Here is a 27,150-nt window from a genome sequence, read left to right as displayed (position 1 = left end):
ATCAACCGCATTCGACTCTCTGTGAAACTACATTCAGGCTCTCGACAAGCACCGTTTGTCTTATGCTACCATACTTGCTCATACTACTGGTACAACTTGGCCACTGTTTCACCTAACACTGATCCTGACATTGCAACCATGACCGACGTCGTGTCCGAAAACCAGGCTTATTTTGGGTGTGTATCATGAATGAGCGTTTGTTCTCTGTACTGGATGATCGTTGGGAAACCCTCTGGGCGTGTGCGCTTTGCTTAAGTTACTGGTCGTCTTTTCTTATGCTCCAAGGCAGCAGAGCTCACTACGGCATGCGATGCAATGCTACACAATTCATCCAAAGTCCGTCGCTAATGTCGTACAATTATAGCAAGATCGCCACCGAATATGACCAGCGCAATGCGGATGCGATTGTGCAGTTAGAGCGCGGCATCCGAGAGAGGATTCCATTCATTGGTGTCAAGCAAGGTGCGAGGTTGCTAGACTACGCTTGTGGTACCGGCATGCTTTCGAGGGTACGAGTTTCCCCTCCCAGCAGAGATGAGCCTGGACTGACAGTGAGTTACAGGTCTTAGCACAGCATACAAGTGAGGCTATAGGTATTGACTTGTCGGAGGAAATGGTCAGGGTATACAACGTCCAGGCTCAAAGCCAGGTTAGTACCATCCAACAGTCCATCACATGAGCATGTAACTCTGTTACCACGCATTCGAGCCCCTTCGACCTCTTCAAACAGACCTGAATATCCTGACCGCGTGCAGGGCTCTTCCCGCCAAGCCTATCAAGGCAATCTGGCTGATCCCAAGGACCCCTCCCCAACAGCCTTTGCTGATAGCAAGTTCTTCGGATTCGACGTCGCAGGCGTGGGGCTCGGTTTCCACCACTTTGACAAGCCCGATCTAGCATCCAAGCAATTGGCCGAGCGCCTCAACCCAGGCGGTGTCCTCTTCATCATTGACTTTGTTACCCACAAGATAGACCCCAAGGATGCCGCTCTGCGTGGTATAACACATCATGGGTTTATTGAGGACGAGATCAAGAAGATGTTTGAGAATGCTGGACTCACAGACTTTGCTTACCAAGAGCTCCCGGAACCCATCACATTCAAGGATTGTCACGGCCACGATCATGGCCACGGGCATGGCCATAGTCATGATCATGAGCGCAATGAGCACAATCACAGCAGTAGTGGTGAGCATGTTCATGCCCATGGGATGAAGAAGGGCTCAACTACGACTAAGAGGATATTCATTGCTAGAGCGTCCAAGCCATAAAGGAGTATCTATGTCTCGTCGGCCCTTAACAGTACGCCACTCAGCATCAGAGGCAAGTATTTGACCCTTAAATGTGTACGGTGCCAGTAGTTCACACGATGCGAGCTGCCGATGGTCGTCGTCTTGGTATTCGGCTTCCAAAAGGCGACACAGATTGTCTTATTTAGTATCATTACTCAGTTGCATAAATAACAAGTCACACTGACACCTATAATTGCGCAATATCTCCCCGAAGAGCTGCCTCATACGTGATCAATGGTAGTTCCTAGGAAAATTGGCAATCTGCAGCAGTTGCAGTCAAAGCCTGACTATCCAGGGTACCCAGCTCTCTCAGTGCTCCTACTGGCGTCACATCAGCCACCAGACACTGGAATGAATAGGGAGACTCAGTTCACATTACGAGCCCAAATAAAGCCCAGAAACAGCCCGTCCGATCCAACAGTCCGGTCACGCTTTGGTAAAAGAGCCGTTCGTGACCGGAGGCTACTACTAGTCCGGCGTGGGTAAGTCAGCCCCTCGCCCTGGCAACATGCTCCTTCCGACGAAACCTCTCCCTTCAAGTCTTTCCTCACACCCTTATACCCAACTGGACCGTCCCGTCCCGCCCTTGCGGTCGAATAAAACCTTGTCCAGAGGAGGAGCCGTGAGTAGTGGTGTGCGGATGCATTCTTCCGGCAGCGGCCAAGCCACTTTCAATATCAAGGGATGAAGTCAACGATTCTTGGCACATTAGTCAATGAATAGTCGAAGTAGACTATGGGAAATTAGAGATGCCGTCTGTAGACAAAACAAGAGAAGGGAGGGAAATGGCTCGTCCGGGGCGGTGCGATCCCGTGTCTGTTAGGCGGGAAAGGGATATCATGTGAGAGTCGCCCCTTCAGCCTCATCCGCGCTTCCAGAACGCCCATAGCAAGGGTCTCCCAACTCGTGCGACAAGGCTTTACTCTGTGGAAGTACTTTTGGCCACGCCGTTTGTTATTGAAGGGCATCAGGCGACTCTTGGTAAATAAGTGTGAAACACACTTTTATTGTTGACGCTGGTGCCACCGAGCGGAGGTCTGGTCATTTCCGTCGAATGCGCCAGCTCAAGTGCATGAGATACGTGTCAGTGACATTAGCCCTGCCGTTGTCTGTGCGAGGTCAGCTTCGATTATTGAAACGTCTGTTGGTCGTGTAGTGACCAAGTGATGCAATATCATTGGGGTCTGATCGTCGGGAGATTATGAGTTACCATCTCTGGACTAGGGGGGACTTGGCTCAACTGCTGGTGTGATCCAAGGACATGTTCGTTAAACAATCAATTCTATGTTCTAAGAAAACACTTGTGTGCTAATGCATGAAAGATTTTGGTCTTGACAAGTGGCTAATCTTGGCCATCAAGTTCAACGACAAAAGCGCCACCGAGGAGAAGGGCCGGCTCTTCGATGCTATGATGCTCGTAGCTTGTATGTTGTCAGTAAATTGGGCAAATGAAGAAGAAATAAGCCCCGTCGACTGACCTGAGTGTTCCAACACCACCTGCCTCCAATAAGAAAGTTGGTCCTTCTCGTAAAGCGTAGCCAGCCCATCTCATAGCAAAGGCACGTAAGATGTGTCCATGGGCAACAAGTAACACGTCGCCGCATTGATCGCTTCCTTTTTCCATGGCTGGCTTGTGATATTTCTCACGAATCTCCTCTATCAATTGGTCAAGTCTTCTGGTCACATCGTGGGGAGCCCTGTGAGGGTGTTAGACGGAACAACCATTGGATGTTGATAATCAGATATAGGGTAGTCAGGTTTAGAGAGATACTCACTCCCCGCCAGGGCATCCATCCTTCCAGATGTCCCAAGACCCTTTGATCCCTTGTTCAGCTCTGATCTTACGAATCTCAGGTGTTGTGATTCCTTCATAGTCACCGTAGTCCCATTCCCGGATGTAGTCCGTGACCTCCACCTCGGCTTCACATTGAAGGCCAGTACCATCAGGAGCACCGTGAGGTGTCCAAGGAAGAGGGCGATTCAGCCCGAGGTTGAGAAGTTCGAATGTACGCTGAGCGCGTTTTCGTGGGGAAACGTAACTGGGCAGCGCATTAGTTCACTCTAGATCAGATAAAATCAACTTTGGTTGGTGATAATGCGACGTGGTTGGAATTCCGAATTCGCTGGCTCTTCTTGGAAGACATCGGTGTAAAAATCATTATACGTGGGGCCTCGCTAGAAGTATTCTCATACTGATTGTTTGGGCATCATCGTCGGTCGAAGGAGACTTACATGTGAGCAATCTTCTTGGGGGCAATGAGACGGTCAGGCCCAACAAGAGCCTTTCCTGTAGCTCTAACACGCTTCTCGCCATTGGAAGTTAGTGGGATATCAGTCAAGCCAGTATGGCGACCATCAAGTGACCATTCTGTCTCGCCGTGGCGAATAAGAAAGACACGCGGAGTTGACATGTTTGGAATATTGGGAACTTGATGGGGGATTTTTCGAATTCACTTGAATTTGACCCAGCTACAGTGTCCAGCGTCTAGACTATATCAAGCCTGTGAGACTCTGAAAGATTCTGTATCAGGTGTCAGCCAAGCTTCTGGAATGGTCAGAAGGAATGATCTGACGTGACAGTGGCCCGGTGATGGCGGGGTCAAACGAACCACGTCAAAGGTTTGAGAAGTATTGTGGATGAGAATAGAAGTAGGGCGTATCCTATTTCACACGAAGAGAGATTCTTTAGGCAAGAAAACAAAAACGAAAACAAATCTCTACCTAGAGAAGGAGGAGAAAAGACGGCGAATAGATTATCTCCAACCTTGATTTTGGTGTTGAGGATGAAGTGGATGGATTACGTTTGGGTGACAAACCCCGCTGTCTCATCAGTCAGGCACAGTGTGGAGGGGTACCTTCCAAGTACGTATTACATTGACGTTCTTTCAACGTAAACAGTGGAAAGAGCCTAACGGATCAGGTGCCTAGGTACCTAAGGTAAGCAATTATGCAGCGGCCACTTTTGTCGCTTGCCTATAGTAGGTAATCGCAGTGGTTGAAATCACGCGTGTCCGTAGGGCGTATCAGCTTGTGTCTCTGCTTGAAGTATTACGCGGTAATGGTTAAAGGAGAGATAGTGGTCGAAACAGTAAGTGAAACTCTTTATCCTCACGATACTTAACTATAAGTAGTAGGTAGTACCTAACTGAGGTACATAAGGGATGAGCAGGTACCAGAGGTAAATATACAGCCGCAAATCTTATTATCGCCAGGTGCAATTGCCCCAAAAGTGTAATTCGTGAGTCTCGATGAACTCAGTCAACCATCTATTACCGTTCCTTCTGTACGAACATGAGGAACCCTTCCAATTCTTTGACTTCTGGCCTTCTTTGTTCAAGTCTTTTTAACCCAATTCTTCTCCTTCCAAACCTACAATGAATAAGTCAAATCTTTATAATCTTACCAATCCTTACCAATATTTTACTGACTCCCTCTGACTTCAACCTCCCTAAGCCGTGACATCAACGATACCTCACTTCCCCACGATGCCCCTCATCCCCACTACACCCACGCTCTCAGCTGCACACTGCTTAGTAAGGCCACCGATACCGCAAAAGATCCACTCGGCGCCCAACCTCCGTGATGCCGACAATTCTTCCTCCGCCGTGACCGTGACCGTGACCCGGCGATCCGCCTCCGAGTCTCTTCAAGATTCGACAACGGCGACTCCTCCGATTGAGCTTGAGTTCCTTAATTCCAGATCAAAAACTTTGTCTCCACTACCGCCCAATCCATCGCGACCGACCCTAAGCTCCACCAACTCGTCCTCCTCGACATCAGGTTCATATTTTACTGGTGACAAGCTGTCACGCCGACAGCGTAGCAAGCTTTCAGAAGAGATCTGGAAGGGGTACTGGTGATACATACGACCTACCGGATAACAATAACACATACAATGGCGGTGCATCAGTGGACAAGACAAGAAAAGTTCAAGCGCGGTGTTTGGGCTGTCGCCTTTGCAGCATGCATTTTTGCCGGCACCATCACGGGCGCACAACTAAAGACAGATAACGAGAAGAAAGAGGTATGGCAGAAAGAACAAATTCCAAAGCACATGACTAATCAACGAGACAGGCAATCCAGGAGTTCCGGGCGACATCCCCCAACGAACAAATAGCTGCTCTCCTATCCCAACGAAAAACTTTATTATCACAAAAGGCTGTCCTCCAAAGGAAAATAGATGACTTCGAAGTGCGTGTTAAGGAACGCGAGGCTGAGAAGGCAAGAGAAAAGGAAGGCCCATGACTGTGGCAAGATTAAAGTATTGGTGCGGTTGTATTATTGTGTTGTAACTCTATGGGCATCTTGTTGGAATCGAAGCATAGGCGTTATGGATGGTTAAAATGTGGTTTACTGGACACGGGCATCTCCTAAACATACATTATAGAACGATGCTTGAGAGAACGATAGACTCGAAGCTTCCACCGAGACATATGGTTGTTTAATTAACGTTTTATTGATTGAGTTACATGTCATGCCTTCTCCCTACGCCTGACCTCCCTGCCATGCCATGCCATGCTCCGGTCCATTTTAATTCATCAAATCATCTAGCACCATTCCCAGGTGGCCTTATACTTCTAGTCAAGTTCGTCCCAGTTGCTGTTTTTACTCCAGGACACCCTCGGCAGTGGGCAGAGGAATGGCTCGGTACAAGAGGATGAGAGCAGAATGAGACTCACCACCACCGGCGAGAGTCGCAATCTTCTCAGCTTCAACCTCTGAAACCTTGTCGTCGTTGAACCACCACCACTTGCCGTCCTCCTCACCCTTCTTGCCAGTCTTGGGATCAACGGGCGCAGCTTTCTTGACATATGAGGTGTAGTGGCCACTGTCGGCGCTGGCACCTTGATGTGTCACGACACCTCGGAGCTCGTACAGGCCAGACTGATTGGCACCATCGTCATTTCGCAGCTCGGGGTTGATGAGAGCGTTGAGTTCCTTCTTGGCCTCAAGGATGGACGCGTTTCTCTCGGCCTCGATGTCGGCGTCTGTCTTGAATGTCTCGCCCTCCTCGCCCATGACAACGTCGCCATCTGCTGACTTGCCCTCCTTCTTCTCGGCCTCCTTCTTCTCCTTCTCGGTGGGGAGACCAGCACCGCCTGGGATATCGCCGACGTCCTGATCGTGAGTCTTCTTACGTCGCTTACGGGCACGCTCGATATCCTCTTCATCCTTGCGAATCTCGCGAACCTTGTCGCGCACAGGAATAAGAGCCTCCTTCAATTCGTCGGAGCAGAACTCAACAATATCAAGCTCCATGGGGAAAGTAACCTTTCGCATGATCTTGGCCTTCTTCTGGGTCTCTCGCTTCCAGAAAAAGCGCACAAAGTGCACTGTCAGGTACTTAGGAGCACGAGAGATCTTGGAAGTCTTGGTGTAGACTGCATCACGACCCAGAACTTCCGACTGCTTCTCAAGCTTCTCTTTCAGGGCGGCGGCAATGCCATCTCGCAGATGATTTGTTGAGCTGTCGATGTGGCAGTTGAGCTTGGCGAAGCTCTCCTTGTTAATGATGGGCTGCTCGCCAGCGTTGCGCGCCTCTTCCTCATCACACTCCATTACCGAACTGAACTCGCCGGACATGTACTTCTCCACGAAGGAGGTCTCCGAAGTGTTTTCGCTCTTGATGCGGAGCTTCTGGTTAAGTTGCTGCACAATTTGGGACCAAGCCTCCTCTGCATCCTGCTGAGCAAAGCCTTGCCCTGTCTTGGACTTCTCAGCAAACTGGGGAAACACCACTCGCAGAGCGTTCAAGAAGTTCATGGGAGGGAATGAGTCCTGGGTTTGTCCCATTTTCTTGTACAAGTTTGACAGTTGAGATGCCAAGTCCATGTTCGTGCCTGTCATCATAAAGCTGCTGGCGTTGCCATCGGGTTGGTACGTGTCGAGCGCCTCCTGAAGCTCTGGAATCAGACGCAGAGTCTGGAGGGTGGAGTTGAGATAACATGTATTGCCAAGGTTGATCAGACCAGCGGGTGTCGCACCAACTTGTTGAGCCTGCTCAGCCTCCGTCATATCCTCGACAAACTTGATCGCCTCCTTTGGCCGGACAAGGGCATCGCCCCCAGCGCTTGGGGTACCCATCATCATAATGACCTGGCCGTTCTTCAAGCCGAGTTTGCTCATATCGGCATCATCTTTGAGTTGACCACCTTTGAGCAAGATCTTTTGGCGTTCGGGTTCTACGTTGGTCAAGCTGAACATCTGAAGTTTGAAGTCCTCGCCAGTAGAGCTGGGGTCGATCTCGACATCGTGTTTCTTGCCTTGGTGTTTCACCACGACTATAATCGGTCAGTACCTGCTTGTGCAATTGGGCTAGAGACCATGAAAACGCGGACATGGAAAATTACTGACCTGATATGGAGGACATGGTTTCAGCCTATCAGAGCTCAAGCGTCGAAGGAGAGGTGCGGTAAGACGAATTTGAGTCTGTCCTGGCACTGGATGCCGTCTATTGGACGATTCTGTGAAGGAAGGGTCTAAAAAGACAATATAATAGTAGAAGAAAAAGAAAACGCCCTGAGTTAGCGTCCCTTTGCCCAAGGTTGATATTTGCGAGGCGTGGAAGATGCTAGAGGTGCGTCACCAAGTGGTACCTGGACGAAGGCGAGATGTTAGTGGGGAAAGCGGTGTAGGTAGCTTCCGCGGGGCAACCAAAGAGTTCAAGAGAGACCTGTGGCTGTGATGTTATCAAGCCACAGACAGCTCTTGAGGCTCAAGCTTCACACGTGAACCTCCCCAAGTTTCCCGCATCATCGCCCCACCTAAAGACACGGGAGACGTCAGGCCTGGCGACGCCTCACCAACAACTGCGCCTCACCTCGCCGAAGCTCCAACCTCCAACGTCAACGTCGACCGACCCCGCCGAGCTCCGTGTTCACCGTCGACATCTACATTCGTGCTATTTCGAGTTAATTGAGCACGTCCGAGGACGTACTTGTTGTCATGGTACATGCTCAATGATATCTCACGGTCCAGACCGCAAGCTGACAGCTATCCCCCGCTTAGTCTCAATCCCTCCGACCCTACCTGCAATGCGTACGCAGCAGCTTGACCGCCGCGCTCACACTCTCCAACTTTGCTTCCCAGACCGCCGAGCGACACAATGTTCCAGAGATTGAGGCTCAGACGTCCCCCGAGGTCCTGTTGCAGCCCTTGACCATTGCGCGCAACGAGAACGAGCGTGTCTTGATTGAGCCCAGCATCAACTCTGTCCGTATCAGCATCAAGATCAAGCAGGCCGACGAGATTGAGCATATTCTGGTCCACAAGTTTACAAGATTCTTGACGCAACGTGCGGAGTCCTTCTTCATTCTACGGAGGAAACCTATCAAGGTCGGTTACTGGTCATGCGATACTCAATTGAGTTACCCCTGACTGACGTTGTTGTAGGGTTATGACATTTCTTTCCTGATAACAAACTTCCACACCGAGGAAATGCTGAAGCACAAGCTTGTCGACTTTATTATTCAGTTTATGGAAGAGGTTGACAAGGAGATTTCTGAGATGAAGCTATTTGTGAGTAGTTAGACTGTAATTCTAAGCATCCCCATGCTAACTTGTCATAGTTGAACGCTCGAGCACGATTCGTGGCCGAGTCTTTCCTTACACCTGTAAGAATAATCCAATCGCCATTACCACAATCTATGAGATTACTGACTTCAGCAGTTTGACTAAGCCCCTCAGCTGGTTTGAGGCTTGGAGTTTGCTTGGGAGTGTCGGTTGTCGCAATGTTTCTGTGACCAGGCAAAATGTATCAATCATTCGTGATAGCATTGAACTGCAGAGGCTCTGATAGGCGAGCCTCATGCCGTGGTGAGGAAGGAGGTTAAAGATAAAGACATTAGATATAAACTTTGCCGACCTCACCGAATTGAAGTGCGTATCTTTCTGGAAACGAGACCTTTGTTACATCTGACAACGTCATTCTGGGGTAGAGGCCATGATTTCCAGTCTTATGCCCAGATTAGTATGTGAGTTCTTTGATCAGAGTACTGCCAGTTGAGGAGGGAGGCATTGTCGTGATCGCCTCGTGGGCTCAATGGGTCTTTACGTAAGAAATTAACACGTTTTTGAACCAACTACCATTATCTCATCCTTCATAATTGATCAACTTTCATTTTTCATAAGCATTGTTATTACTAATATCCTCAGGTATCTATGCTATCTGTTACTGGCCACTACTGAACTCAATTCTTACAATAGCAAGTGAATCACTGTCAAACACTTGCAAGGAACCGTCTCTGATATCCCCTTTAGCCCCTTTCTATTGTGCTCTGCTTTCAGCCTTTTCTCTTCTCCTTCTTTAGACAAGTGCCCAGCACCGTCAAGCTAAATCGATTCTTCATATACGTTCTTTTCTTGGAGTCAATGGCTTGACCCTAGTGCTGCTTTGTTGCTAGGCAGCTTTCACTTGACCCTCAACAACAATTCAACCACAAGTGCCCATTGCACTATTTCAAGCTTAACAACGCTAACCTGCCATGCCTGCATCTTCATCGCTCTGAATCAGTCACTGAGATTCTCTTCTTTCTATCCTCTGCCCTCTGCAGTTGGCATTATTTCTTTCCTTTCATCCTCTAACCCTGACCACTCTTCACCTTGACACTCTGGGCCATTCCGCTCTATCAACTCAGATCATCTTGTGCTCTTTCAAGATAATCTGATCAAGGTTTGTATTCTTTCCCTTGCCTCTTGAAGCAGGAAATCTCTTCATCCGTCCATTCTTCAACCTTCAACAAGGATCTGCATCCTTGAAATACTGACTTCTACCCAACACTTTCACTCGGCAACGCTAACTATCCATCGAGCCCAGTGCTAGCCTCTAGAAACTCGGAAGGCATTTCTTTGCTTTCTCGCCTACGCCCTTACGCCCGCCATACACGAGTCCTGCGAACCGCCAGCTCCAAAACCCGAACAGTTCCGCGCGCGTCTTGAACGCAGCTCTCCGATTGCGCCCAGGTTCTTGTTGCAGTAATCTCTCTAACTCCGCATCGTCTCCATCATCAGCAGTGTGTGACAGTCCGTAAGTCCTCTTTCACTTGTCTTCTTTGCAAGCCGCCGGCAATATCAGTATCTGCAACCACCGTCGTCCCGTTCTTCTCACCAACCTTCGCCTGTGTTTTACCTCGCGGCCGAATCTGACATGCCTTTCAAACAAAAAGGCGGGGTTCAGGAAGCTCAAAAGACCGCGTGCACTCCCTGGGCGCAACCATCTTCTGAAACGCTTGCAAACACTTCCTCTTCATTCCTCAACTAAGCTTGCACCTGCAACTCATTCTTGGGATCACACACTAACATTGAACTTCATGAAAAGCTTCTGTGGTCACGTGTGACCTTCATTGCTCTGCCCTTGAAGTTCTGAACACTCCACTGATCTCTTTCTCCTTTCTCTCTCATTTGAACAAGGACTTCGGGCGCCTAAGCTTCTACCATCTTTTTGATCCTCAACTTGTCTCAAAGTCAATCGACTGATTGTAGACACTCAGTTCAGAAACACAGCTGTCTTTCCCAAATTGTCCCTCACCGCGCCCGAAATACCGGCACAAAGATTCGACTGGTAAGCTTTTCCCGCACTCCTACCCAATACCTACAACAAATAGGGATCTGTCTCTAGTATTGTAGTTCAGTATCTATTCGTTGAACGATAGTTTGGTCAATGACGTTGATGTGCTGACTGACAACTCCTGCAAGTCAGACCAACCGACCACCTCTGGGCTAACCAGATCATTCTGTGCTTCTGATGGCTCAAGGAGACTCCGGAGCCCAACGCTCTGGCCAGCCAGCTTCCAACCCTCCCTTCAATGCCCCGTCCTTCTATCCGCAGCCTCGCGGAACTCAAGGTTCGGACGGCGGACATCAACCCCAGGCTGCTTCGCACATAGTATCCAACGCGAATTCTTGGGTCCCATCAGCCCAACAGGCTCTTCACAATGCCCTTCAGGTAAGTGCCTGAGACTCTCACTGATATGGCCTCTCAACCACCCACTAACTCTGGGGCAGGCCAGCGGATATGCTGGTACCCAGCCTGGTATGAACATGGCAACAGCCCTTCCTGCACAGTACTATGGCTTTTCTGGTCCTCCCACAGCACCGCCCAACAGCCCCTCAGACGGTGCTGCCCAGACAATCTACTCAGTCATGTCATACGCCCCTAACGCTGTGGCCCCTTAGATGGGAGGTCACTACCAAGGTAATGGCATGAACATGATTGGTGAGACAGTCAACGGCACAATCGATGGCATGATCAACAACAACAACAATGCTACTCCTTTAACATCTGGGCATGCTTCCCACATCATGCCTAGTGGTGCTACACCTTCATCCAACAATAGCCCTGAACATGTTATTGTAAATGGATCGGCAAGTGCTGCTACAACAAATGAGGCTTGTCAGGGCAATCACCTCGCAAATAGCAACACTGGAGGAGGTCTTGGTGGCTCAGAGATTGGCAATCATCTTACCAATGGTACACAGCTTATTGTAAGTCTTAACTTATCCTGTTTGTGTCATCTTGAGATACATAAAGTCTTATGGCAAATCTACTTCACGATCCATCCTAACCTTGGCAACCCCAGGCTACTCAGTATACTCGGAGCAGCAACTCTGGCAGTGGAGGACAGACTAGCTTTCTGTCTCCTCCTCGTGGTCGCTCATCGGCATCTCAGCCGGGCAGCCAACATTCTGCTCGCTCCCACCCTGCTACTGGTGGCCAACAGTTCTACACCCCTATTGGAGTCTCCCAGACCAATGTTTACAACCCCAGCTTGCCTCAAAGTGTTTCCTACAATTCGGGTCTTTCTCTTGCAAGCCCCAGTCACACTCCGCACCACTACAGCGGACACCGCATGAGTGCTTCGCAGTCTACTCCCAACTCGGGACCTAACCAGCATCTGACAGAGCCGCGAAATTACGCACCACGATCATCCGCCCACGGTATCAACAGCTTACCTCCTCCTCGATTCGACTTGGGTCTGCAGGCTACTCCTGTGACACATGAGTCCGCCCCCCAGGACCCTTTTGGTAGTCCCGAACGTGCTGAACCTACTGCGTTGATTCCGTTTCCGAATCTGCCTCCGCCCGCTGTACAGCAGGCCATGCTCGCGGCCCCTATGGCCGGGCACTTCACCAGCAACATGTCGCCTGAGCTATCCAAGTTGGTAGACACTCCTTCAGGCCTTCCTACCCTTGAGACTGCAATGAAACCTGAGTTCTTTCCTTTTGCAAGCGGCCCTGGCTCTGCCAAAGCCTCTGTTGCCGGCGCTATCCGTCTTAAGAACGTGAGTACCTGTTTAGTCTGAGCTCCATTCCGCTTTTCTGATCTCGTTAGATACCCTTCTCAACCAAGCGCGCCGAGATTGTGGCCTTTATCGGCCGCAATAGCCGTATGTTGCCGGATGTGGATGAGCCCATCCACATAATCATGGACAGGGCAACCTCCAAGACCATGGACGCGTTCGTGGAATTTGTCACCATGGAGGATGCGATGCGTTGTGCCGAGAAGCACCACCAACATTCTCAGGCTGGTCGTGTGAGTCGTCTTGGAGAACGCTCCATTGAGGTTGAGCTGTCGAGCCAGTCTGCACTCATGCAGGATCTCTTCCCTCTTGCCCACGGCGTGTTTTGGGATGGCGCAACTCCTAAGGTACTTCCCAACAACCATCAAGAGCCTTGGGAGAACTTCAAAGGCTTCATCTCCCCTGAAGAGATGGTCATGCTCGTCAAGCATGTTGAGGTCCCTCATCGATCTCCATTCTCGAAGGAGTGCCCCCAGCGCCCTTACGAATGCCTCATCAGCACTCTCCGCAAGTTTCCCTGGTATGCCACTGACCATATTACCATTTCTCAGCGGGGTGCGATGTACAAGGCGACTATCAAGCTCCTTCGTCTGCTTAGCAGATCAGTTTCGCAGCAGGATGATCCTGTCAACCTCACCTCCCAGCTCTTTCAGCGAGTTGTCCAGACTGCGATGCAGTGTCATGGCTTTACCGCCCTTCAGAAGGATAATATTGCCTTCATGGTCCAGATGATCCCCATGGAGCAGCAGCGCCGTCACCACCAGCCGGCCAACGCCAACTGCTGGGTTCACCAGTACGCCATCACGCGAAAGCCCGAAGCTCCTCTCGACCTTGTTGAGTGGTACATTCGTCTGATCCGTGAGCAGAGCACTCGTGATATCCTGGTCCGCCCTATCCATGAGCGTACTGTCATTCAGGAAACACTCAAGGAGACTGATGAGTACTGGGGTTATTTTTTCAACGAGGTCAACTACATCCAGGGTCCTCAATTTGATCAAATGACTCTGGGCCAGTGTGCCTACCTCGAGCTCTCAGCTATCGAGCGAATCCTTGGCCGCGCCCTTGGCTACAACTGAACAAACAGCGAGTGGTACCGTTATTGCTCTGCTTCGGTGCCCTGTTGATAATAACTTGATTTGCTCCCTGACTTTGCACATCACCATTCGGCCACCCGATTTGCTTTTTTTTTGGTTTGAGACGGCTTTATGAGGCTACTCATTTCGCTTCTTTTAGATTTCATTTTCGCACAACGCCTTGCATCTCAGCGTCACACTGGACTATGTCACCAGTGATCTTTGGTCATCTTTTTCAACACCCAAGACTCCCTAGCCACTTCTTCGGCACTATTTGCTACTCAGCTTTTGGTTGACTTACTCGGGGCTAAGGCTAGAGGACCATAAAGACTGGAGGAAGAAAACGCGTGGCGCACTAATAGGCATGTTAATTCAGGAGCGAGGATGGATGCCAGCTCAGGGTTATACAGAGGACGCTAATGGTTCGGAGCTTAAGGAGTTTGGGGGATATTGCCTGTGCTTTTAGGTCACTCGAGAGTCTAGTGGCTGTATACAAAAAAATATAAAAGAGAGAATATAAAAGAGAGAAAAAAACGATGGAAAAAAAAAAACCGTTTTTGGTAAATTGTGGTGATGGTTCGTATTGATTGTACAGTGTACATACAGAGTCTACCTGTCTAGGTACCTACTACGGATACAGTTGAACCATATCAATGTTGTGCCCATAGTACTCCGTATCATGCCCCGGCTGTTTCACCTTTCTATTACATTCTCCTCTTGGAAAGATAAACTTGCATTGTTATCCAGGATCCAACTACTTTCGCAAACGGCTTGTCTGCCGTCACATTTTGTCACATGTAATGTTTTGAATCTACTACCTCTGCCCGTTTGTGGGCTTAAGCAGGGTGTGTGCATAAGACTTGAGAATGGATCAATTGATTAATGCAGCCCTGAAAAGCTGCATGTTTATTCAGGCACAGGCGTTGAATAGCCCCTTTACCCCTGTTGGGTACCTAGCTGTAGCTCCAAAGGGACGCACGGCAACTTTGGGGACTATCCCAAATGAAGAAAACAACCAGACACCTCAATTAAAGGCCTTCCAAGTCTACACTGCCTTAAGTTTACGCAAGTATTCTCGTAACTTGTAGGATAAAGGTCCTAAGTTAGCTGGAATTATATACATAGAGAAGCCCTTAGAAAATCACCAGACTCTAATTGGATTGGATTGGATTGGCTTGGATGTCGAGTGCCTGAGTGTATGTAGGTACATATTTCTCAGCGTCCAGCCAATGAGAAGGAACATTCATCAGAGTGTGTCCAATGTAAACGGCCTTCAGGGTATCCTCGTCATCTCCACTTGCCGAAACTTCAGGGTGTTTCCCGCCCTTGGCCCCACGGACACTAAGGTAGGATCGGCCGTCAAGCTGTCTCCCTTAATAATAAGGTAGGTAGGTAAGTACCTAACGTTACGTTGGTCCATTCACCTGATAATTCGTGCTCCCTTCTTGAACGGACAAACAACATCATCAGTCGAATTATATTCGTCGAAACGAGTTTCACTTTCCCGTGTGTGTTTGTTTGTCTTTTATTATTGTGCTCCCGTCTCGCTCGGCAGGTGCACCAAAACAATCATCCACTTCAGGAGCCGCGTCAGACAAGACTCGTCAAGTCAACAAGGACAAGGACAAGCTGAACACAAAAAGCTTCGATCCCCCCGCGATCTCCATCACCGGGCTCCTCTCGTCATCGTCTCAATCATCTCATCATCTCCCACCTTCTTATAGCCTCAACCACTATCATGGCTGCCGAACAGGATAAGACCGTTCCCGCTGCCGTCCCTGCTGAGAACCCTGCAACTCCCGAGACGCCTCTTACCAAGCTCAATGCTCGCCTTGAGGATATCTTCACCAAGACACTCCACAAGGAGATGTGGGGTGTCCAGCTCACCAACATTGACCATGTCCCAACAAAGGTCGTCCTGCAAAAGTTCCTCCGCGCCAACAATGATGACCCAGTGGCAGCTGAGAAGCAACTCACTCAGGCTCTTGAATGGCGCAAGAAGATGAACCCTACCGCACTCGTCACCCAGACTTTTGACAAGAGCAAATTTGGTGACTTGGGCTATGTCACTGTCCACAAGGGAGAGAATGGCAAGGAGACCATCATCACCTGGAACATCTACGGTGCTGTCAAGGACAACAAGGCCACCTTTGGCAATGTAGAGGAGTAAGTTTCAACCCCAGCCTCAGGAAGCAGAATATCTGGCTATACTACTCTGAACTTGGGGGACTATTGATGCATTCATCAAATAGTCCTCAAAGGTCGGAATAGTTCAGCTAAATCTTCATATAGCTTACGTTTAAAGTCTTGAGTTTTCTCGTTTAAATGAAACAGTTTCACTGACTCTACACCAGGTTTATCAAATGGCGCGCTGCCATCATGGAGCTCAGCGTTCAGAAGCTCAAGCTAGACCAAGTCACTGAGCCAATTCCTGAGGGGGGTGAGGATCCGTACCAGATGATCCAAGTCCACGACTACCTCAATGTCAGTTTCTTCCGCATGGACCCTGCCGTCAAGGCCGCCAGCAAGGAGACCATCTCCGTCTTCTCAATGGCCTACCCTGAGTTGCTCGCGCACAAGTACTTTGTCAATGTTCCCGCCATCATGGGATGGATGTTTGGCGCCATGAAGCTCTTCCTTGCCCCTGCTACTCTCCGCAAGTTCCACCCTATGACCTCTGGCACTACACTGGCCATTGAGCTCAAGGGCATCGTTTCTACTTTACCCAAGGAGTATGGTGGTCAAGGACCAAGTGTCAAGGAGGGTATGTCTGTCTCGGTGACTGAGACTGGTGAGACCAAGGCGGAACCGTCACCCACTGGGGTTCCCGAACAAACTGCTGCCACCGACTCTACCACTGCCGAAAAGAATGCCGTCGCTCCCGAGTCAGCTCCCGCTACTGAGAAGCCACTCACTGCTGAGCCTGCTGTGGCCGCTGCAGCTCCTGCCCCTGCTCCCGCTCTTGCTGCAGAGGCTGTCCCAGCCCCGATTCCTGCTCCCGTAGAGGCAGCCAAGGCCGAGACTGCAGAGCAGGCTGCGGAGCAAGCTGGAGAGAAGCCCATCGAGGAGGCTCTTGAGAAGCTGTCAGTCGACCCAGCTGAGTCTGAGAAGAAGGATACTCTTGCTACCGATGTTGAGAAGAAGGAGACGGCTGCCTAAGCAGTACTGCGTGCAAGTAAAAAGGTGCGATTGAGAGAGTGAAGGATACCAAGAAACCGTGTGATTTGATACCATAAACAATACCCATTCAGTCTTGAGGAGCGCACCAGAGGTGAAAATCACTGCTTAGAGATATTATAATTCTACAATAGACTGAGATCGAGAATTGAGATGCTAGTTTTTGTAAAGGGACCTAATACGTCTTGCTGTGATGTCTTTTGTGCCGTACCCTAGAGCCATGTTGTAGAGGCTGGCTGGCTGGCCACCTAAGTACCTTATATAGGTGAGGCAAAACTTACGGCTTCTACTCTACCCAGGTGTCAAAAATGCTCGAGTGAATCTAGTAAATTTTTGAAAGTCTCGAGCGTATTTCATTTTCACACCGTAACTTAATGTCAGAAGTTGTATTTCACGGTGAGGCCAGGGGACCTAAAATGTGAAGCGTTTGCGGATAGGTGGCAATGATGCTAGGATAACCACCTTAAATTATAGGCATTCTCAAGGTATCTTTGTGGCGACTGGGGTATGAATGAACACCTAATTATGGGCATTTGAAACCGTTGGGAACTTCCTGGTCCAGATATGAGGGAGTGTCCTCTTGGCCAGGAAGTGTTCGACTGAACACCAAAAATGAACACAACTCTCGACTATCGGCTCTCTTTGTGCGTTTCAGATGCTTCTGGAGAGGTAGATGAAGCAAAGTCAGATGTAAAAAGCAAAAAAAAGAAACTTTAGGCATCTGGTTTCCATCGATATATTTGTCTTTCCACCTGGTTGACGACTGATGGATTCAACCTCAATGCAAATTCCAACATATACCATCGATTTATCCCATGTCAGAAGCCACAGCCAGCCGAAGAGCAGTGTTGGTGATTCTGTCTTATCAGAAAATTCTCAAACTTGATCGAGAGAAGTGATGCGATGATACTACCAAGGGCTGGCTGTCAACATGAGCAGGCAGGTAAGTTGCCTGTGGCGCTCACTACTTCTGAAGTTGTGGTCTTTATAGCATTGGGACTATGGCTGAGGCATCAGGAACATACAGAATTTGTGACAGCGAGTTCAAGCTGGGGGAACTACACCGACGCACGAAATTAAACCACCAGAAAGAAAGTCTACAGTGGGCGTAAACGAGAACGAGCTGCGTTAGTGGAGAGGCTGGCTGGTCTTGATCTGATCCGCGTAACTGCACCCGCCGCCGCGATGACACGTCACTTTCAATGGAACTCGGACACGACCAAATGCATGGAAGGATATTTGTAGTATTTTCATGGCGAAGCTCTTTTACGAGAGAATAGAGCAAGGGACGGATTCTACATGATAACGGCAGTCTTGAGAGACCATTCTGCTGCCAAGGTTGGAATTGGTGGACGTCCATATGAGCACCAGGCTTAGTAGCACGCTGCTCACCAGACAACGTGCATAAGGTACTCTCAGAATAACAATGGCTGACACAGAAAACACCGCCCAATGCATTATCTGCAGGCGTGTTTATGATGCTGTGTTAGCGAGAGACAGTGGTCCTAATGGAGAAATTGGTTGTCCTGGACCTCTGTAAGTGCATTTGCTCACCTCGACCTCAACGATACAGGACTGCTGGGGTCGGCTGTCGCTCGATTGGCAAAATCACGACATGTAATTTGATTGGCGCTTTGAAGTTTTGAGAGAAAAAGTCTGCTTGTTGTACGAAGGACAGTTGAGTAAGCTTCGGTGATGAATTGGTATGATCCTGCGTATGTGCACATGATGTAGTGATACGCCACTGTAGATGGTACATGGCACTGAACTGATGATACCGTAAAGGAGCATACCGAGTCCAAACTTGTCAACACTTGCAGCAAACTGAAGCAACAGACTTCACGAAGGGATAGAGGCCAGCGTGCGCCATTCGTTCAGTGCGTTGAATGCCACTGGCCCATGAGGCACCGAGAGGCACGTCTGGTGATCGATCACTATTGACTGTATCAGTGAAGCGTCAGAACAATATCCCAATTTATGTGGAAATAGAAACATTATAATCGGTGCAGTTCATCACTACATAACTCCTTTTGCGAAGAACACTGACTGCGGTGGTGCTGGAGTTGCAGGGGAGGGATGAGGCCGGACTAGAACCCGTGATTTGGTGATCCTTCAGGTTACATGGGCGATATGCGCATTTTTTCGGGAAAATGTCGACCTTGAAAAGGCTCAGACCAGTCGAAACATCGCCGACAGGATGAGAATGCGCGAGTCCCCGGAGTCAAGTGATAGGATTTCTGTCGCTGCAAGGGAGTGTTATCCGGACGGCACTTCAGACACAAGGTCGTGGGCGCAAATAGAGCGAAGTCGACTTTGAAGTATTTCGTTAGAATCTCAGTAGAAAATGGAATTTTCAGATTCAATGGGCAGACTGAGGTGTTGGACTCGCTCTTGTTTGGCGTGCAGTGTCGAAGTGGTTTGAGGTCCGTGAGAACCTCAGTACCCGCCCTTTTCGGAGTAACTCGCACGCTGGCCCCTGAACAAGGAACGCAAGTCACTCACGAGAATTTTCTAGAAACCGAGACTTTTTCGATTTTTGGACTGAACACGAAACTTGAACCGATCCTGCGGCATTGAACAATTATATGAAGATCACGTCTGTGCTGAAACATGGCACCTCCGGTACTCGGTAGCCGAGATGCTTGCTCAACGAGGCTGTGATGCCGTATCCGGATATCGTCACTCTGAGATAACTCGACAACGGGCGATATACATATTCAAATTTTTGTCTCGCCTGTTTTGAGTGAATACACGAGTTTGAATCGGTCGGATAAAGTGGTGGTATCTGAGTCAGATGCCGTCCAGGCTGAAAGTGGCAAAGCAGTGAAAGACGAGATATCGAGATGGAGACCTGTAACTCGAGCAATATCGAGCGTGTGTGCATGCGATCAAAAAATAAACATATGCATAGAATCAGGTGCAATTTTTCCAATTCCATGAATGCTTTGGCTGGTATCGTATCGTCACCGGAAATATAGTAGCCTCTTGAGCCTCGGGTGGTCTGGTCTGTCTGTTTGGCCTTGCTTTGGTCTAGGAGATTCGCGTTTGCCTCGAAATTGAGCCAGCCATATTCATCCTCGCATCCAATTGTTGATTTTCTCCTCTTTTGCTCCTTATCCCAGAGCGCGCTCACTCATCGGCCTTTTTTTCTGGGGGTCGAGCAAACTCAACTCAGCTCAACTCCCTTCTCTTCCTTGCTCTCCCAGCCTCTCTCCCTCTCTCTCTTCATCCTACAACTAACTACAACCAACTGCAACACATCGATACCATCCATCCATCTATCTCTTGTAGTATCAAGAGCAGGTATTGATGTATTACACTTGAGCACGAGACTTTTATTCTCCACTATTCGTCTCTATATCTCTCTCATCTCGTTTTTTACCCTTCTTCCTTCCTTCATCCCCCCCCTCCTTTCGTATCTCTCTACCTATTCCTTTGACCCTCGTCACGTCCTGGCCACTCAATCCCACTTTTTTCTTTAATTCAACCAACAAAGAACGCGACGAGGTCCAAACGCAGCATCAACATTCATTGTTGAACTTCTTTCAAGACAATACAACACAATACAATACGGCACAAGATATAATAACGCCATCATCTTCGCTTTATCTGTAAGTTGCTCTGATACACTCTTTCTCATTCATCAAAGGAGGTTGATTCACTTTATCGAGTCTATTTTATCTGCTCTTCTCTTGCTTGCTTTCTTTCTTCTACCTTATCAACATCACATCAACCTCCTTCCTGCCTTTGACACTCCCGTCTCTCCGCATTCCCTTTCGCTCGCCGAATCCATCCTTCCTTCTCCTTTTTCGGCTTTTCTTATTCCTACACGGAAACTACCATAGTACGTACCAAGCATTAGCCTTGGACCTTACCTTCCCCTTCCCTGCGTGCCCTGGGCAAGTCCAAGGTTGGACCGGCGCGCGCGGGGGGAAAGCACCACCCACTCGACTAGGTATTACTGTACCTGTCTAGTCGCCCATGCTCCTTCCCGCTCCCATCTCCATCTCTGGGCGCGCCGCGTTTGCTTCTCACTTCCATTTCATTTAACTCTTTACCTCACACTTTCTTCTTTCCACACGCTAAATTTTCTCAAGCACAACGTCTTGACTTCTTTTTCTCTTCAATTTACCCAAATCATCCATTTTCTTAACTTTTTTCTACACTCTGAATGACTTCTGTGTTCTAAATATTTCGCGTCAAACAGTCTATTACACCACTCAGGCGAGCTTTTGCCCCTGCCGAAATGGCACTCTTATTGTCCTCTGAGGGCGCCTTTGAGGTCAGCACCACAGACGATTCTTCCTCAAATGTCGCGTCTGCAACGTCAACACCTCCTACTACCGTCGCCGATGAAGCCAGTCTTCACTCCGATTCTCCCAAACGCGATGTCGTTCACGTTGCACTCGAGCCTGACTCTCCCGAAGTCGCGCCTACTACATCCGAGCCCATCGAGCCTACAGAGACCGACAGCGCCGCCAATGCGCCGTCGCCTACCCCAATTCGCTCTCGACGTAGCCGCGTTAGTGCCCCGGTTTACAATCTTGTTCAATTGAGTGGTACAGCTGGCCATGGAAAGCGACGCGCTAAAGGAGATATTGTCGCGGATCGACGAAGAAGAAGAAAGACCATCTCTGGCCCAATCTTGGGCGATGACAAGGGAACGTCCAATGCTCCTCAGGATGCAACACCCGAAACCGTACGCAGTGGTATCGACGCGCTGGGAGCTACTCAGTCGGCAAGCAAGCTGGACTCCCCTCGCGCCCGTCGTCAGAAGATCGCGGAGGAGGGTAGCTCAAGTAGACGTTCTTCGGCGCGTCGATCCAGTGTCTTTGCGCCTATCGCAGCTACACCTATTACTAAAAACTCCAAGGCTACCAAACGCAGTCGCAAATCCATGGAAAAGCCCTCAACGCCCATGTCACGCGAGCTGAGGCGTCTACAGGACACTAAGGAGTTTGCGCACATCGATGAGAAGCCTGTCGTTTTGAGTGTGTGGTCAAACGGAAAATTTGTTGACCCTAAGGCTGCCAGAGCAGCCTCACGAAAGAAGGCCGAGCCTGAACAAGCTGCCGAGGAGCCCAAAGAGGCCGAGCCGGAGCCCGTGATCAACCCCAGAAAGCGTCGGGTCAAGAAATATCTTGCCAAGGGTCTTTACGCTGGACAGGATGCTCCTATTGACATTTCCAAGGGCTTGACCGTGGGAGAGAAGAAGGCCCTGGCTCAGCTGCCGGAACTTATTCCCAGCGGCCGCGTCAACAAGACAATGCCTTTCCCCATGTTCAACGGTCTGCGCACACTCATTGAAGGCCGCGACTTCAAGCTCCCCTACCAGGTCTGCAACCCGCTTCCACCAGGTCAACCTAAACCCGATGAATGGAAGAAAATGACAAAGAGTAAGTTTTGTGCCGAAATTCCAAGTTAACACTAACGTTGTCCAGATCGCTTCATTGGCGAATCTAAAGATTACTGGAGAAAGTCCCCCCACTTCCACGACTATTCATCGAAGTGCGTTTGCAAGCCGGAAGATGGGTGTGGCGAGAGCTGCCAGAATCGAATTATGCTTTACGAATGTGATGAGCAGAATTGCAATGCAGGCAAGCAGTATTGCACCAATCGCGCTTTCGCCACTCTCACAGCGCGCCGAAACAAGGGCGGAAAATACCGAGTTGGTGTTGAGGTTATCAAGACTTCCGACCGTGGATATGGTGTCCGAAGCAACCGATGCTTCAGACCCAACCAAATCATCATGGAGTATGCCGGAGAAATCATCACTGAAGATGAGTGTGAGCGCCGCATGACCGAAGTTTACAAGGACAATGAGGTTAGTTTATAAGTCGTTATGCGATTTTGATTGGACGATTTGGCTGACTCAGCACAGTGCTACTATCTCATGAGCTTCGATCAAAATATGATCATTGACGCAACAACAGGATCAATCGCGCGTTTCGTGAATCACAGCTGCAATCCCAATTGCAGAATGATTAAATGGATCGTTTCCGGACAGCCGCGAATGGCCCTGTTCGCGGGTGATAAGCCCATCATGACAGGTGATGAGCTGACTTATGACTACAACTTTGACCCTTTTTCTGCCAAGAACGTACAGAAATGTCTCTGCGGAGAACCCAACTGCCGCGGTGTTCTGGGCCCAAAGCCTCGCGAGGTCAAGCAGCCCAAGACTGATCTCAAGAATGCAGTCAAGGGCGCTGTCAAGGCAGGCAAGCGTAAGCTTAAGGAGCTTATTGGAGACGAAGGAGACGATGGTAAGAATGCAAAGAAGCGCAAGGTGCAGCCTGCAAAGGGAGTGAAGCGAGCGATTTCCAACGCTGGTTCTAAGATGGCCAAGGGTGCAGCAAATGCTTTCAAGAAGGGTGTTTCCACAGTGGCCTCGACTACCAAGAAGGCGGCTCTGGGTTCAAAGTCACCGGCTAAGCGGCGTGTCACGACTGGAGCTCTCCTTAAGAAGACGACTACCAAACGCGTCATGCAGACATACGCACGCACTCCACAGAGACGAGCATCGGAGCGTGCATCAAGTGTTGGCCTTGTGTCTGCAAGCCGAGCCAAGAGCTCTTCAGCGACCAAGATATCAACTAAGACGACGAAGACGACGGCCAGTCTTAGGAGGACATCATCACGGGTGATCTCGCCCCGACAGGCATTGGATCTTTCACGCGATGGTGAGATCCGGGTGGTCGCAGACGATTAGGAATATCGGAGAGTTGATGACGTTGGGAAGGGGATTTGTGCTTACTGATAAAGGATGCATTCTCGCAGACCTGGACTGCTCCGTTGCATCATGAAATGAATCAAGAATAGGGGCAGGAGAAACGAATCGGGACAGGCATAGGAACAGGAGCAGAGGAGCGATAGGAAACATGGGTGCTAATCTTGCTCTTTTCCCGCCATTGACTTGATTTTATTGCTTTTCTGCGGGCGCCAGGGCGTACAAGGAAGCAAGGTTTGGCATTGTACAGTATCAGGGAACGGATGGATGGTTGGCCGGCTGTTGGTGGTCTGTAACCTTTCTTTAGCTATCTTTCATGCTTTACTGTTCAACACGTATTGTGATGATGTTTGGAAGTGCTTGCTTGCCGTGTATAGTAGGTCCCTAGTTACAGTGTGTATTTCTCGTGGTCAAAATACGAAGCGAGGCTTTGCAATGATATTGAGCGTCAGGGATGAGGGATTATGCGATTGTATATTTCAGGCACTGAATCAGATTTGATTGCACAATCCTATATACTCACTTAGTCTTTAATGACTACTTATCGTATGTATGTGAATCACACTTTGATACATAGACTTCTCAAGTCGTTGCGAGGCGAAACAAGGCATCGGAGCTAAATGCACTGCGCCGGGGTATATTTGTTCTTGTACTAGGACTTGTAACTCAGAACTAATGAGTGATAAATGCGCATTGCGCTAGTGAGCATTTATTTAGTATTGCACGTTCTAGGACGGGGAGCACAACGTCAAATTAGGGGTAGGTTGTAGACTTGGACAAATCTCGGGGGGGGGGGGGGGGGGAGTGTTGACACTGGTTTCTGGCGAGCTTCGAGTATTTGCCAGGCCAGGGGCTGCAGTGGTTACTGAGACCCCAAGGATACGAATTGTGAGTTCGTAGGCCCTGGGCGACATGATGAAGGAGCCCGTACTTCAAATCAAGATGCGTGCTCTCGTTGCTTATCACGCTATGCAGGTGAGTCGGCTTCTACAGGCACTTCACACATTCACTCATACCCTTCCATCTATGCTCTGAGGAATGATCGCACATGAAACTGTTCTTTCACCGAGGGCCAAATTCTCTGATTAATAAATCTAAACTCCATTGAATTATCTACAGAAGTCTCTAATGATTAATTACAAAGACAAGAACTACAAGTAAGACTCAAACTTGAAGTAGGGCCGAGCCTACCTTGATTCTCCTGAGGTTAGGGGCCTATAGATAGGTGCCTTATCTAGTACCAATGTAATGGGCTCATACTTAGGTGTCACCGCCTCCTTGATCCCTCAGCCGGGATCGGGAACATGATATGATGCTTCTTTTGTATGCGTCCAGTCTCTATGTAACGAAGTTGACTAAGCTACTCTGACCAACCACTGTCGCCCCTCGAATATTACTCCAACCTCGCTGAAGCCAGGCGCCGTGCTAAGATTGGGTGTATCGCGATACGTTCTGGAGAGCTCGCCTCGATTTAGAGTTGATTGCAGTCACGATAGTCACCAATTCATCAAGGGGACTCTGAAAATCATGGATCGAAAACGCCTCTTTTTTCTATCAGCCTGCCAGTCCGGATAAATGAAAAGCACATGTCAAATGAAACCGCCAGCATATTGCAGCACACATCTAGTCTAAGGTACAGAGGAAAAGCAACAAAGGAAACTATGCAAAAAGTTGAGTGTCCTAAGACCTGGGTCTTAGGGCACTCGGGAAATAAAGTGAAAGACAAAATGAAACAAGAGCAGAGAAGAGAAACGCGAAGTTCATCGAGATATCAGCATCCTGGGACACAAGATGAGATAGCATCCGCTGGGATATTCGGAGGAAATCGAGAGCATCAATGAAGGAAATGAACATAACTAAAGACTGAAGACAGTCTTATATCCCAATGTGAAAACAAGGACGGGGTCAAACGACCGCCACAAGATCATCGCAAAAGAGAGCCATGAGAACCATGAGAACAATAAGGCCATGCTCATTCACCGCCATCAAAACACCGCCTATCGCCCTTGGACAACAGTGCCAGTGGCATGTACTGTTTGTCCTGATTTTGTCTATACCGCTATGATGCACTGCTGCGTATCATAACCAGCTGCTGTTGACATTGCCGTCTGATTGGGCATTGCTCGATATGACCTCTGCTGATCAACTCAGAAGCTTCTGGCTATGTGACCAAGTCTGTTGAAGCCATGCCATGATGTGCTCGGCGATCGATCCATTTCGCTCCTTTTCCACTTCTCGAAATGTCTGCACCTCCTTTCATTATCAAGTTTGATGACGACTCTTTACTTTTCACCGAGTGGGAGTGTATAAGCGGAACAGCATGTAGGGCTGTAATAATGATGGCATTCTATGCAGGCCCCCCCATTTTTGAAGCTGTTGGCATCACCACAATTGGAACATGTCCACATGTATTTGACACCTTGTGCAGGCATGATGGTAAGGTCTGGAGTGGTAGATAGAGAAGAGGCCAAGTAGACTGTGAACTGCAAGTATGCTGCCGCTTTAAAGCTTGAGAGTTGCTGAGGAAGCCAAAAAAGCAGTCCTGGTCATCCTTTAAGTATATAGCATCAATCATTGACTCCAATGCGAGATCCAACAATACCAGTCACAGAGGAATACAAGACCTTGGTGAGGCGATTTGTGGTTTCCCACAGACACCACTTGATGGCCAAAACAAACACGCCCCATGTTTGGAACTCCCATGTTGACATGGTTCAGAGCCAAAGAGACGAAGAATTATTCGCATCGGAGCAATCAGTTACACTCGTATATGATTGAAATTGTCATAGCCGTCTATCGTGTGACTGTATGAGATAGCGACCGAGCATCGCAAACTTCAAAGGGGTTGTTCAATAGGGGGGTTGAGAAAGTTTCAACCCTCAAACCCCAGAGCGCACAATTTAGCTGCCATGACCCTGACTCACTAACTATATGTCTGGTCAACTCTCGAAAGAAGGACAAGAATTGCTGCCATCGGTTCCGACTAGCTGCGCATTTGGGCACTGCCCAAGGAAGACAAGAGAATCGTGATCGAGAGTAGCTTCGCCTCGGTCGACATCGCTCGTAGGAGATCAGTGATAGTCGGATTCTTGAGAAAAGGGATGCTCTGTGCTCCTGTCGTTGAGGCGAGACATGGTTGGCATTATCTATGATCACATGGTGAATCTGAGGCGAGCCTCTAGAAGGAGTCTAGAAACCACACATGTTGAGAATCGAGTTGACTTACATGTCATAGCCCCATACTGATAGGAATACCTTGCTAGCTGCTTTCAACTCCAACTTAGCTTTTAAGTGGCCTTGGGTAAATGCCATGGGCATTGTAAATGATGTTGTCGGATCTCGCAATTGCGAGTGAACGTCGTCGACCACTGCAGTCTTTCAAGCCCCACCTGGATATTAATTACCTAGGTAGTTTAGTGTCTGCTAAGCCCCTGGAGCTTAATAGATTAGCGACAACAACAACAACGACGAAGACGAAGGCGGCGGCGGAGATTTGAAACCCATTCCTGCGAGGGGAAGGCTTCTCAGCACGGGCTTGGGCTTTGGGACTGCGCATGTAAGTGTATGTTGGAAACCAGGGCGGGGTT

General features: G+C 49.1%; 9 protein-coding genes across 9 annotated transcripts; 7 read left to right on the top strand and 2 right to left on the bottom strand.

The window, feature by feature from the left end:
• Positions 1 to 138: 138 nt before the first annotated feature.
• Positions 139 to 1,268, top strand: FSUBG_8636 (2-heptaprenyl naphthoquinone; the record flags this gene model as incomplete). The annotated part of the gene is made up of 3 exons (XM_036687063.1): positions 139 to 176; positions 365 to 551; positions 756 to 1,268. The coding sequence occupies 3 exons, from the start codon at positions 139 to 141 to the stop codon at positions 1,266 to 1,268; spliced, it is 738 nt and encodes a 245-aa protein (XP_036535855.1).
• A 1,363-nt stretch (positions 1,269 to 2,631) lies between these two features.
• FSUBG_8635 (2 3-bisphosphoglycerate-dependent phosphoglycerate mutase) lies at positions 2,632 to 3,700 on the bottom strand (the record flags this gene model as incomplete). Its single annotated transcript, XM_036687062.1, has 4 exons — positions 2,632 to 2,710; positions 2,768 to 2,986; positions 3,065 to 3,328; positions 3,522 to 3,700. 4 exons carry the CDS (start codon positions 3,698 to 3,700, stop codon positions 2,632 to 2,634), a joined length of 741 nt encoding a protein of 246 aa, XP_036535854.1.
• Positions 3,701 to 4,774: 1,074 nt separating this feature from the next.
• Positions 4,775 to 5,534, top strand: FSUBG_8634 (uncharacterized protein; the record flags this gene model as incomplete). Its single annotated transcript, XM_036687061.1, has 3 exons — positions 4,775 to 5,139; positions 5,208 to 5,313; positions 5,364 to 5,534. The coding sequence occupies 3 exons, from the start codon at positions 4,775 to 4,777 to the stop codon at positions 5,532 to 5,534; spliced, it is 642 nt and encodes a 213-aa protein (XP_036535853.1).
• A 360-nt stretch (positions 5,535 to 5,894) lies between these two features.
• Positions 5,895 to 7,659, bottom strand: FSUBG_8633 (ubiquitin thiolesterase; the record flags this gene model as incomplete). The annotated part of the gene is made up of 2 exons (XM_036687060.1): positions 5,895 to 7,570; positions 7,644 to 7,659. The coding sequence occupies 2 exons, from the start codon at positions 7,657 to 7,659 to the stop codon at positions 5,895 to 5,897; spliced, it is 1,692 nt and encodes a 563-aa protein (XP_036535852.1).
• Positions 7,660 to 8,234: 575 nt separating this feature from the next.
• On the top strand, positions 8,235 to 8,966 carry FSUBG_8632 (actin 2 3 complex subunit 4; the record flags this gene model as incomplete). The annotated part of the gene is made up of 5 exons (XM_036687059.1): positions 8,235 to 8,237; positions 8,298 to 8,624; positions 8,682 to 8,807; positions 8,858 to 8,902; positions 8,958 to 8,966. 5 exons carry the CDS (start codon positions 8,235 to 8,237, stop codon positions 8,964 to 8,966), a joined length of 510 nt encoding a protein of 169 aa, XP_036535851.1.
• Positions 8,967 to 11,031: 2,065 nt separating this feature from the next.
• FSUBG_8631 (uncharacterized protein) lies at positions 11,032 to 11,462 on the top strand (the record flags this gene model as incomplete). Its single annotated transcript, XM_036687058.1, has 2 exons — positions 11,032 to 11,232; positions 11,292 to 11,462. The coding sequence occupies 2 exons, from the start codon at positions 11,032 to 11,034 to the stop codon at positions 11,460 to 11,462; spliced, it is 372 nt and encodes a 123-aa protein (XP_036535850.1).
• A 33-nt stretch (positions 11,463 to 11,495) lies between these two features.
• Positions 11,496 to 13,662, top strand: FSUBG_8630 (uncharacterized protein; the record flags this gene model as incomplete). The annotated part of the gene is made up of 3 exons (XM_036687057.1): positions 11,496 to 11,771; positions 11,867 to 12,568; positions 12,619 to 13,662. The coding sequence occupies 3 exons, from the start codon at positions 11,496 to 11,498 to the stop codon at positions 13,660 to 13,662; spliced, it is 2,022 nt and encodes a 673-aa protein (XP_036535849.1).
• A 1,735-nt stretch (positions 13,663 to 15,397) lies between these two features.
• On the top strand, positions 15,398 to 16,818 carry FSUBG_8629 (SFH5-phospholipid transporter; the record flags this gene model as incomplete). The annotated part of the gene is made up of 2 exons (XM_036687055.1): positions 15,398 to 15,825; positions 16,014 to 16,818. 2 exons carry the CDS (start codon positions 15,398 to 15,400, stop codon positions 16,816 to 16,818), a joined length of 1,233 nt encoding a protein of 410 aa, XP_036535848.1.
• Positions 16,819 to 21,082: 4,264 nt separating this feature from the next.
• Positions 21,083 to 23,545, top strand: FSUBG_8628 (histone-lysine n-methyltransferase ASH1L; the record flags this gene model as incomplete). The annotated part of the gene is made up of 3 exons (XM_036687054.1): positions 21,083 to 22,232; positions 22,278 to 22,660; positions 22,718 to 23,545. The coding sequence occupies 3 exons, from the start codon at positions 21,083 to 21,085 to the stop codon at positions 23,543 to 23,545; spliced, it is 2,361 nt and encodes a 786-aa protein (XP_036535847.1).
• Positions 23,546 to 27,150: the final 3,605 nt, after the last annotated feature.

The sequence above is a fragment of the Fusarium subglutinans genome (genome assembly GCF_013396075.1).
Source record: "Fusarium subglutinans strain NRRL 66333 chromosome Unknown NRRL66333_c0000121, whole genome shotgun sequence".
NCBI classification, from domain to species: domain Eukaryota; kingdom Fungi; phylum Ascomycota; class Sordariomycetes; order Hypocreales; family Nectriaceae; genus Fusarium; species Fusarium subglutinans.
This window is presented reverse-complemented; position numbering and strand designations above follow the sequence as displayed.